Genomic DNA, 12,747 nt, shown 5'->3' with positions numbered 1-12,747 from the left:
CCTTTAGAGGGGAATACGATCATGAATACATATATATAATATAGTACAAACAAGGTTTAATGTGGGCTTGTCCCTCACGCACACAAACCACAATCAAACTCACACAAATCGTTTAAAAGAGTATGTTCAAAAGGAGACATACCTCAAATCCCGCTAAAAGCTATCAAAATGGAATTCCCAAGGTTCAATAATCAATCTACAGTGGATTTAGATGAGAAAGATTAAAGCTTTATTAGTTTATGCGAACTCTCTTAATGTTTCGAAAAACTAGGGCTTTTCTAAGCCTATAAACGTGTTCTTGAACCCTTCCATGAATTACTAGCGGATTCTAACCTTACAGAACTTTCTACTCTAAGTCAAACTTAACAATAAACTCAGGAAACTTAGAAGTCTTACCTTTTAGACGAATTCCACATGCCTCTCTTCTTCTTCTTCTTCTTCTTCTTCTTCTTCTTCTTCTTCTTCTTCTTCTTCTTCTTCTTGAATTTTTAAGAACCTAGGGTTTGGAGATATGATTTATGATCAAGAAGAGATGAACTTTGGTGTATGGTTGAAAGAGATTGAGTATAGACTCACCTTAGGGTTAGAAAGACTTCTTTGGTGTTTTTTTCCTAAGAAGAATTGGTTTAAAACGAAGTGAGAATGAATATAATGAAGTTAGGGTTTTAAAACGTCGTTTTCGATGCGCGGCCGCGCAGATGGAAGCCCACTTCGAGCAGCTGATCGCGCAGCGAAGGCAGTAACACTACCTCTGCTGCGCGATCGAAGGGCACTTCGCGCATACTGCATAGCGTCTAGTAAAACGGGTATAACTTCTAGTATAGAGCTCCGTTTGAGCTCCATAATATATGGTTGGAAAGGTATTTCAAAGACCTACAACGTTCACGTTTTGAGTTATCTCAAATTCCTAATGAAAGTACCCAAAAACTGTCCATAAGTACAAACTATCTCAGACTTAGACGAATTTAAAAAGCCTCAAGAACTTCACTTTTTGGTTTGACTTCAAAACGACCGTTTATCACCCAAATTCATCCCAAATGGATTGATATGGCTAAAATATCAACTTAATGTTGGTTTTATACATTCACACCTAACTTGGATTTACGGGATGTTACATGAATGCTCAAAGTCCTTGACACATACAAATGAAAAAAAAAAGATTATTAATTAGCTAAGCAATAAAGTCTACGGAGCACAAGTACAGAGAGGAGAAAGTTGGAATTTGTAGAACGGAAAAGGCTCAAATATGCCATCGAACTATCGGAAATTGCTCATTTATGCCACTCATCAATAGTTTGGCTCATTTATGCCATCGAACTATCATAAATGATTCATTTATGACACTCATTAATTGTTTGGCTCATTTATGCCATCACCCGTTACCAAAATGACTCATTCATGCCATTTTTCATTAACGCCGATTTTATAATACCAGATATGACCCGTGGGCTCCAATTAGAGGTCTACGTTGTTTAATTAAACCAGCCCAATTTTAAATCCCAAATTAATAAAAAATCCGACCCGTACACCCTACCCATTCACAACCATAATCTAGTTGGAGGCCAATAAATGGTATGGATGAGTCATTTTGGTAACGGGCGATGACATAAATGAGCCAAACTATTGATGGGTGACATAAATGAGCCATTTCCAATAGTTCAAATTCAAGAGGATAAATGAGCCAAACTATTGACGAGTGACATAAATGAGCCATTTTCGATAGTTCAATGGCATAATAGTCCTGACACCTGAGAGGAATCATTCAAGCAGAGCATGATGGACATGGCATTTTGCTCACATATAGATTTTTATTCCACTTGTATAGTTATGTTAGAAGTCTTAAACTCTTGTGATTGGTTATTATTTGGGATTTTTACATTGTCCGGCCGCCCATCAAAATAATACCCAACAAATGTATACTTTTTTTGTATATAAATGTCCATATACAAAAAATATACTGTACATATTATATACAAAATTGTGTATATTTTCATATATTTGCCTAGCGAATGTAATTATTTTTGGTCGCCCGACCAAATGTGTAACTTTCCCTTATTACTTTGGGAAGATTTGTACAAATATGACCATTTAAGATACGAGATAACCTTTGTAAAGCCAAGGTGTTTATAGATCTGGTCAGTAGTTAACGTAGAGCATCTAACTTACAAATGGTATCAAGGTGTGGTGGGCTAATTAAGAATTTTGTCTAGAGATAAAGGTGGGCTCATATTTGATGTAGGTCTTTCCCATTGATCATACTGGGAAGATTTTCCTCTGTTAAGATTATTCACTAACAGCAAACCCAAACTCTCAACACCCCTTAAGGTTCACAGCATTGCCAAACCCAGTTATTGAAGTCCAAATCAGTTACTCCATTCGTTTCAATTTGTTTGTTTGTCTGGTTTGACTTAGCACAGAATTTAAGAAAGTAAAGAAGACTTTTGAATCTTTTGATCCTAAATTAAAGTTATATAGAATATATCGAAATGTCCTTTAATGTTATGATTTTATATATGACATGTGAAAAGTTAGAATTAAAGAATTACAAAAACAAAAAGAACATTCTTTTTTAAACAGACTAAAAAGGAAAGTAAGACAAACAAACTGAAACAGATGGAGTACTAGAAATTGCAATACATGAGCTTTTGAGGTGCATGGATTAAGCTATTGTCGTCTTGTTCTTTTGAAACAAAAAATGTAGGTAAATTTTATTAGTCTTATAGCGAAAATAAAAACAAACACACAAAAACAAAATGTTGATTTACGCCCTGCAAAATAAAGTATCAAATCATGAGGATCCTAACACCTCATAATGTTGTATTCTTGAGCACCTCCAAAAAAACAAAAGAATATCAAAATAACAGAACTCTGGTAACTAGTAACAAGCAAAGAGTTGCTTGTTTACCACCTGCACAAACCATTTCAAAAGTAGTGCAAAGTGAAAAAACTATAACTTTTTTCTCCGTCTATAAAATATTTGTCACGTTTCTCTTTTTTTAAGAGTCAAGCAAAATAAATTTGATCAATATTTTAAACTTTTTTCACCATATTAATTTTAAAATATTAAATTGGTTTAATTTAAATTGGCTTCAAAATTAATCTAATTGATTTTTGCAAAGCTGACAACTATTTTGAAAAAGGAGTCGTCTTTAATTAGAAGATCAGGTACATATTACAAAGTACTTCCAAAATCTAGTCTTACTTAAGGTTTCGATCTCTCTAATTAAGAACTATTTTACCAGTACGACTAAACTGAAAAATTTACATAAGAACAGTGCAGTGTAGAAAAGAAAAAGGAAAAAGGAGTCGTAGATCAAGCCACCTGATCTGTACTAACACTGTATGTAGCAACTTAACATAATAGACAACTTGGCATAATCTACATAGCATATGTAACAATTCCAAGTAAATCTATGACTTTCCTCGTACCATTGAACTTGAGTGTCCGTTAAAGTTGATCAAGATGGAGTCCAATCCCACGTGACATTAATATTTTAAGAGAAAACACATAATTACCCCCTCCAACTATGCCACTTTTAAAAAAAAGACACTCCAACTTTAGGAAGGTCCTAACACCCCCATTAAATAGTTTTAGAACGGCATAAATACAATCTTTCTCGTTCAACCTCAGTTATAAAAAAGAAGGGTAAATCACGCATCAATCATTGTCAGCCACGTTTCAAATTCATTTAATTTTCTATTCTATTTATGATTTCTTACTTTATTTTATTTTTTTTCTTTTTTTTTTCTTCATTTTGTTTTCTCTTTCCTCCTTTATTCTTACCGCACTAACCCCTCTCTATTATTAATTGTTCTATTTTTCGTTTAGAGGGGAGGATAGAGTAGGTTAGGAAATATGATTTAAGAATATAAATTTTTATTTTTTATTGCCGCTGCTAGAATCAGAGGCGGATTCAGGATTTAAAATGTGTGGGTTCAAATAACTTCAAATTCATATACAGTAATAACTAGGAGCGGCAAACAAGCGGGTTGGATCGGATATGATCTGGCCAAAAACAAGTTAACCAAAAATGAATAAACTATCCGACCTGCCCATATTTAACACAAATAAAAAATGGGTTAACTGACGAAAATATGAATATAACTTCAAAAATAATCAGGTGAGAACACAAGCTAAAAACTAAAATAAGCTTAAATTCCGAGAAAGCAAGAATTCATGAAAATACAAGCAAACAAATGAGTATTAATAATATGAATATCCAATTTTTAGTGAATAATATCGATAATATCATATTAAATCAATTTTTAAAAGTCGATTATCCAACTCATAGTTAATAGGTCGTTGTTTCAACCATTCTGCTAGTGCTAGTAATAATCTAGAGAAACCTTGGGATGCATTGGTGTGGTGTTTTGTAGAAGGAAAAAAAAAAAGAAGAAGTGAAGAACTCAATTGAGGCCAACCGTGTTTGAACCCTTGCCGATCACCACAGGAGCAAATGGTTAAGTGGGTTCTTCTTTGCCACGGAGCCAATTGAATGTTTTAGCAGGGGTTCCGCAGTAGTATGTATATCACTTTAAGCGATTTTTCTATAAAAATATACAGTCTCGACAAAAATTACAGTGTCGGGTGTGGGTTTCTGGAATTCTAAGCCTCTCTCAATTTTTGCACTCTTCCGAAAAGGAAAATACAGATTGCATCAACGTCAAATGCTTCTAGTTTGTTACTAAAAAAATAACAAGAGGCCACATGTTTTGGCCTTTAATACTGAATGCCATTTTAAAGTCATGGGATGATCTTTTATGATCACTTATAAATTTGAATAAAAGAATATGATCTTTTCATAATCTCTTTGTGTGTTATAGTTAGATCTTTTATATGTAAAAATAAAGATATCTTGTAAAAAAGACATAAGACTAAAAAGCACATTTGTAAAGATGATACTAACCTAGTATAACATGTTAACATAATAACTTTCACTTATAGTGTAAAAAAGCTTATTACTTAATCATCGTGCATAATTAAACATAGCAGGAGCCTTTGCCGATTTGGCTATAGATACTGTTTCAAATATTTGAAATAAAATTTGGATATTATTTCAAGCACTATAGATTATATGTAACAAATCAGAATTCTCAACACAAATATATATAATCATTGATAGCCAAATTACAACTATAACACTCAAACTACTGAATTACAATGGAAAATACTGAAATAAGTAACTAAGGATAGAGACAAGAATGGGGATGAAAAGTTAAGACTCTGAGAAAGGGGATGAAAGGAACTGACAGTTTCTTCATAATACGCATTTCTCCCACTAGTCGTTATTTATCAACCAGGATCCCAAATATGGTCACTTAATTTGATGTTGGGCTGCTTTGCTAATATTGGCCCAGGCCAATTCATAACGATACTCTCGTCCCCAATAAGAACCTTGTCCTCAAGGTTCGGGTTAGGAACAATGTTAGAAGAACACTCCGGCATTGTCTCTATACCAAGGTGTTCTTGATGGCCTTTGATAAATATGTGATCTTGTAAATTGAGTGCAGCAACAAAGTCAAGAACATGAATATTATCCATTAACCTTTGCTCATCATAGAAACACGTAAAGATAGCTAAGCTCTTTCCCAACACCTTGGCAGCAACGTCAACTTCAACCATAGTTGCATCAGTTTTTCCATAAAGTATGCTGTTAAGCAAATTAATAGCAAAGAAGGCAGGTTCTTGATTTATAGGAAAATTCTGATCCTACAACCATCTAATTTGTAATGTCTTTATGTCCACAGAGATTCCAAAAGTTTTCATGCTATTGTCTTTCATCTTTCTAGACTTGTCTGGCCACCATAATTGTCCTACGCTAGATGGGGAAACATTTTGCATGAATCCATCATAAAAGCCACCAATGTGGAGTCTATCTACACCTGCTTGACTAAGATTAAGAGCAGTACCATACCATGCTTTATTCCTATAGGGCACAACAAATGTGATTGCATAGTGTGCTTCATTTTGGACATGGATAAAGACTAGTACAATGGGAGCAGCTTTGCCTTGCATCAAGAACGGGACAATAAGAGTTTGAACACCAACATACTTAACAGCTCAATACAATTCAATCTTGGACCAACAAGTTCCATCAATTAATGGGAGATAATTATTCAACTCATAAAGAAGCAATGGACCATTTTGAAAATAGGCTGCTTGCACTACCACAATAAAAATATAGCAGAAGAATAATATGGCAACGAACCCGGGCATAGCAACGAGCATCACCCCAATTGTTATTATTGTTATATGGTCCGTCACATTTTGAGTATCATCGACAAATGTGGCTTCCATTTCCTTAGCCTCCCAAACTCTCATTGCTTTATTAGCCGTTTCTGCAACAATGATATCATGGATAGTCACCATAATATGAACTCCACGCAGATTAATTATATGGGTAGTTACATAACCAATGTCAGCCAATGGATTCTTCAACATCTTATATCCTTGTAAGCCATAAATTTTAACTAGTCCATTTGTGGCTATTATGTGGTCCAAAACAGTACAGTCCTTAATGACAAGATGTGCACAACCAAATTGTTCAGTCAAGCCTACAGTCCAATTTTCGATAGAATTAGATCTCTGCTCTATTCCACCTGAATGCGGAGAATGGATCGATAAAGCAAGACATGCTACACTCGCCCTAGCAATAAATTCCATCTGATGTGTCAAGGGTCCAGTGCAAGTATTGCACATAGTTGATGTTAAGAGTATACCAGTCTCCAAAACTGCGCAACACATCACAGAAGATATAATTTCTTGAGACGTGATTGCATGGGATAAGAAAGCTGGAACCAGGATCAAAGAGAAAATCTAATCCGAATTTTGGAATTCGATGCAAAGTTAATAGAAGTGTAGCATGACTCTGTGCTCTTATATGATCAATTAAACCTCTATCGATAAGTTTATGACGACAAATCACAACAGTTTTAGGAATTATTTCTCGATTGGCTGTGCCCATAAATAACAATAGATTATTTTTGGATGCTGAACCATAACATAAAAATTCATCTGAGATTTCAGTTTAGGAAGTTGGAGGCGCCCACCAGGGTTTACAATGAGCAGATTCACACCGAGATCAAATGGGAATCGATTCAAAATACATTGATCATTGGACGTGGAATCAATATGATAGGCTAATATCCTGATGACTTGCTTGAAATCATCCACAACCATGATGGAATAATAACTTGCAGCGCCAAGAAATGTGGTAAGCAAACTAGAACTAGGATCAAATGGAAAGTCTGGTCCGAGATGATGAGGAGGAGCAAACTGATACAAGGATAATGGAAGTTGACCATGATCGAGTTCACTTAAGTAAGCAAATATACCTTTGCCGGGACTGTAAGCTGAAAGCATTCAAGGAAGTGCAAGCAACATTTCGTCTAACTCGACAAGGTTACTAGAATCACACTTAACTATGGGAATTGTGTGAAACATTTTGTCGAACACCTGGGTTTTCATGCTTTACTATATCATTGTTTACTGAATCTGCAACTTCCATGTCAATTTCCTTGTTAGGTATTTTCGCGAACACCTTGCATGCATAGATTCCTGAGACCTCCTCTAAAATTCCATCGTTCAAATCAGATAAAAGAACTTTGTGTATGTGTTTTATCATCACATGCAAGGATTGAACAGTGTCTGAATCCGAGGCCACTAGATCTTCAGAGATAAGAGCCGATTCATCAAAAGACATCTGGAAGCACCGAATCTGTAACAATTACACAATGCACGCTGGACATTCTAGAGGAGTAGTTGTCGTCCAACTTCCGCATCAGATCAAGGGCAATGTTAATGTGGTTATGGATCATGTTTCAGTCATTCCCAAAATGCAGTGTCAATTTCTCGGTGAAATGCTTCCAATCAAAAAAATGTTTGTTGCAATACAACCATTGGAACCAGTCTAAAGCAGCACCATCGAGATAGAAGGAAGCAAGAGGTAGCCCATCCTTTTCTGAAAAGCCAAGGTAGGTGAAATACTGCTCCGCCCTAAGAATCCGCCGCCGCTAAATCTACCTAGTACAATGGAAGCCATTGGAGTACGATCCACGAAACCACCAATATAACAAATCAAAATTCTCAACACAATTATATATAATCACGGATAGCTAAATTACAAGTATAACACACAAACTACTGAATTACAATAGAAAATACTGAAATAATTAACTAAGGATAGATATAAGAATGAGATAGTGAGAAAGGGATGAGAGGAACTGACAGTTTCGCATAACCTATTTTTCTCTCACTAGTCATTATCAACCTGGATCCCAAATATGATGTTGGGCTGCTTTGCTAATAGTGAGCCAGGTCCATTCATAACATTATAGTAAAATTTATTTGGTGTAACTACCTCTAAGATTTATTTATGGATAATATCTAACCTTTTTAATATTTATGATCCATAAATATATTTTTCAAATTTTACACTTCATAGTTACCCCACTTTTTTATTAAATAACCGTGCAGCACTATATCCCTGTTTAGACGCATAGTTCCCAAATATGCTCTATCTCTCTCCCTAAATACACGCAATTAACTCCCAATCCCCCCCCCCCCCCCCCCTTCTTCCATAATTCAAATCAGTTTCTTTCACTTCTTCAATTATCAATTATGTTTTTCACTCTCACATAACTCCACATTATTTTTACAGTTTCTAAGTAAAACATTTACCAAAAATAGGTAAGTTTTTTTTTCGGTTTTGATTTTGTATACTGTATTTCAGTATATTTTTTGGCAAGATGCATGTTGTTTGCTGTTTTTTTTTTTTTTTTTTTGTAAAATTCTCTGTTGCTTTAATTTCATCATTCTCAGATATACAAATCATCCATTCTTAGTGTTGTTTTTCCTCAAGATTCACAGATTCGATTTCAATGGCTGAAATTGGCTCTCCGGGCACGAGAACTCGAGGTATAGAAAATATAATAGATGGTCCTAGTTTCTCTTTGGGATTTACTCAACAAGAAAACCCCATTGCAGCAGGGTCATCTTATGCTGAGACGCGTAGCAAAAAAATCAATGATCCAAGAAGGACGAAACAACATCATGATTCTCATGATGATAAAGAAACAAAGAGGAAACAGTCAGCACCAGATAAAAAAAATTCTCAAGTGCCGCTACAGAAGAAGAGAAAGGTTACCAAGACTGTTCCTGGAGGCAAGGGCAAAAAAGTAGTTCGGAAAAAACCTTCAATTGATGTAGAAGACGATGAAGAGGTATTTTTCCCTTTTTCATGAATGTATTTCAATTCACCAGATCTATATTTCCCATATATTTATGTGTATTTTTTTCGTATTTCCTTTGGTTTTGAATTATTTATGTGTTTTTCAATTTGTTATATACATTTTATCATCTGGTAGTTATGTTTTTGTGTTTTGTTATATTTTTGTTTTTAATCTAGGTTGGACATTCTATCAGTATAATTGTTCATTATATTTTAGTGTATTTCGGTGAATGTAGAAAATACAACATGTTTGTTATAGATTTTAAGAATTTAGCAGTTGTAATTTCTTATTTTTAAATTTTTGTATCTTAACTTCGTAGGGAAAATTGACTGTATTTTACATATGTCATTTGGTCCAGGATTCTAGATTTTTGGTCACGAAGCAGCCTGCTGTGGCCCCATCTATGCAAAGATACACGAACGTCAATGTAATCAGTGACATTAGGGGTAAACTAAAGGGGGTTGGTCAGATGGACAAGTTTGCAAACTCTATTTTTGGGAAATATCTTAGAATGCAGCATATGGATGTACAAGCACAGTTGTTCAAGTGCTTCATGGTTAAAGATCTTAAGGGAAGTACATACGAGTGGTTTACATTTGAAATAAATGGAAAAGTATTGCGTTTTAGCATTAGAGAATTTGCACTAATCACTGGATTGAATTGTGTCTCCGACGCAAATGAGTTTGTATACGATAAGACGGAAAAAAATAGGCTTGTGGATGATTATTTGGGTGGAACATCTGATCACATCAAAAGAGGGCAGCTGATTGAGTGTTTCAACAATACAGATTGGGAGGACAAAGGCGAGGATGCAATCAAGATGGCCATATTGTATTTTATAAATACATTCGTATTCTGCAGTGAGCCTGTTCGATCGAACATACCTAGGATACATTTTGACGTTGCAGAGGATGAGAGATATGTTGATTATCCTTGGGGCAAAGAGTCCTTCAAAGAGGTGGTTACAAGCATTAGTCAGAAATATGCCAACTTCAAGCAATATTATAGGATTCACGAAATGCCAATTGTCATGCAAGTTTGGTTGTATGAATCTTGTTCAAAAGTCCCATCCAATATTGCAATTAAGTCGGAAAATTTAATTCCAAGAATCTTGAATTGGCGGACTATTGAAGAAAGACCGAAATTTGATGCTTTGATGGAAGGCATGTTTAGAGATGATATACACCCGGTAAATTTTACACATGCATTCCTTTTTTTTTTTCTAACTGTATTTGAATCAAAGTTTATTCATTTGCATCTCATTATATATCACTTGTATTTTTCCATATATATTTATTGTATTTCAATATATTTCTCACTCTATTTTACTGTAATGTAGATCATCACTTTTTCGGGGGGTAATCATATGTATTTCACTATATTTTTCATCGACTCAGTCCTCTATATCACTGTTTTTCTCATTATAGCCCCCAAATATCATAAATGTTTCCATATTTTTTTTTGAAACCATTATATGTATCTATACAAATATATTTTATTCAATTTCTTTTGATGTACTTAATGTATATCACTTGTATTTTCCATATATATTTATTGTATTTCGGTATATTTCTCACTCTATTTTACTGTAATGTAGATCATCAATTTTTCGGGGGGGGGGGGTAATCATATGTATTTCACTATATTTTTCATCGACTCAGTCCTCTATATCACTGTTTTTCTCATTATAGCCCCCAAATATCATAAATGTTTCCATATATTTTTGTTGACACCATTATATGTATCCATACAAATATATTTCATTCAATTTCTTTTTATGTACTTAATGTATATCTCACTGTTTCTATTTTTTTTTCACAGATTTATACTTTTCATGATGTTATTCCAACCACTGCTGAGTTGGAACGACTTAATTTGCCTCCTGTTGTTTCACAAGCTATCCCCAACCCAACAGACGGTGTTGAAGTTGCCGAAGGCAACGAGATGGTTGATGATGACTATGATGACTTCAGTACCACACCACCACACAATGAAAGGGGTAAACAGCAACAGCGATCTGCCGTATCTGATTCACTACCTCATAAGAAAGGCAGACAGGTTTCAGTTACAGATTCTACTGTTAGGAAACAACCAGCCCGGAACGAACCACTCACAACATCGAAGGACGCTTCGACATCAAGGCATCGTGATGTCCAAACAGCCACCAAAATTGATGAGGTGAAACTGCTCAGACAAGAGTTTCAAGCTTTTAAGAAAGATGTAAGTGTTTTTTTTTTTTTTTGGTAATATATTTGCTTTGTTAAGGGTTTTGAAAATTTTGACATATTGTTCTGTCAAAAACACGTAGGTATCTGCTCAGTTTACTGATCTTAACAAGTCCATGGATGATATTCGCAAGTGCATCGATGACAACTTCAAAAAGGTTGTTGAGGCACTAAAGGGAAATCAAACCTCAGAAAAGGTAAATCCAAAGTAAAATTGATTTTATTCACAAAATACAGATTTTGAATGAAAACTGTTCCCATAATTTTATGAATAACATATATATATATATATATATATATATATATATATATATATATATATATATATATATATATTTCCAAGGCTGCCGATAGTAAAGCTCCGGTAAATCAATACGAGGTTGGCATACAATACTCGCATGAATTCAATCAAGAACAACATTATGCCAAAGAGACATCAACTGTCAAAGACGGTATTGATGAAAATAAGGTAAAAACTACCCTTTTAACAATATGTACTTTTTGTAATTTGTTTTGTTATACATATAGGAACTTACAATAATATATATTATTGGAAAAAAAGATGAAGGTTGCAGGAACAATGTTAACTGGCGATGTTTCTGGTGTTGGAATGCGCCGAAGTACACAAAGTGGGGATACTTTAAAGGCTTCAACTGAAGAGATTCAAGGTAGCGGTGAAACACCCCCGAAGCCAACACAACCACAGGTACCTAAGAACAAAATTTGTTTTTTTCTTTTTTTCAGAATCCCAATGTTGGTTTTGTAAAAAGATGTGGTACACACATGTTTACTTGTATTCACATAACAAGTTTAGTATATCTCACTGTATTTCTAACACTAATTTGTATATTTCACTGTATTTCTAATCTTTTTTAGTATATTTGACGATATATTTCACTATATCTCTAATTCTTCTTACTATATTTCAGTGCATATTTCACTTGTCACAACATTTTTTTTGTATTCTACTGAATTTCACTGTAACTTTTTTTTAGTATATTTCACTACATCTCTAACACTTTCTAGTGTATTTCACTATATTTCTAACTCGAGTTTTTATACTTCAAATTATATTTCACTATTTTCTAACTCATTCTTGTATTCCAGTGTATTTACTGTACACTGAACACTACACTGATTTTTTTATTGTATATCCCGGTGATATTTTTAATTCATTGTTAATTTGTATTTTGTTGTTTCACTGAATGTTTTTAACTGGAATAGGGTGAGGCAGTCATGGTGCATACGCATGTACCGGTTCCGGCTGTGAATGTAGGCCAACAAATTCTGG

The 12,747-nt window shown here is 34.3% G+C and overlaps 1 protein-coding gene across 1 annotated transcript; it reads left to right on the top strand.

Annotated features, from left to right (window-relative positions):
- The first annotated feature begins 8,592 nt into the window (after positions 1-8,592).
- Positions 8,593-11,924, top strand: LOC132601826 (uncharacterized). Its single transcript, XM_060314886.1, has 4 exons — positions 8,593-9,222; positions 9,590-10,420; positions 11,053-11,451; positions 11,540-11,924. Exons 1-4 carry the CDS (start codon positions 8,881-8,883, stop codon positions 11,666-11,668), a joined length of 1,701 nt encoding a protein of 566 aa, XP_060170869.1. The 5' UTR covers positions 8,593-8,880; the 3' UTR covers positions 11,669-11,924.
- The last annotated feature ends 823 nt before the right edge of the window (positions 11,925-12,747 follow it).

The sequence above is a fragment of the Lycium barbarum genome, chromosome 7 (assembly GCF_019175385.1).
Source record: "Lycium barbarum isolate Lr01 chromosome 7, ASM1917538v2, whole genome shotgun sequence".
NCBI classification, from domain to species: Eukaryota; Viridiplantae; Streptophyta; class Magnoliopsida; order Solanales; family Solanaceae; genus Lycium; species Lycium barbarum.
Note: the sequence above shows the minus strand (reverse complement) of the source record. Positions and strands in the feature narration are given on the sequence as shown.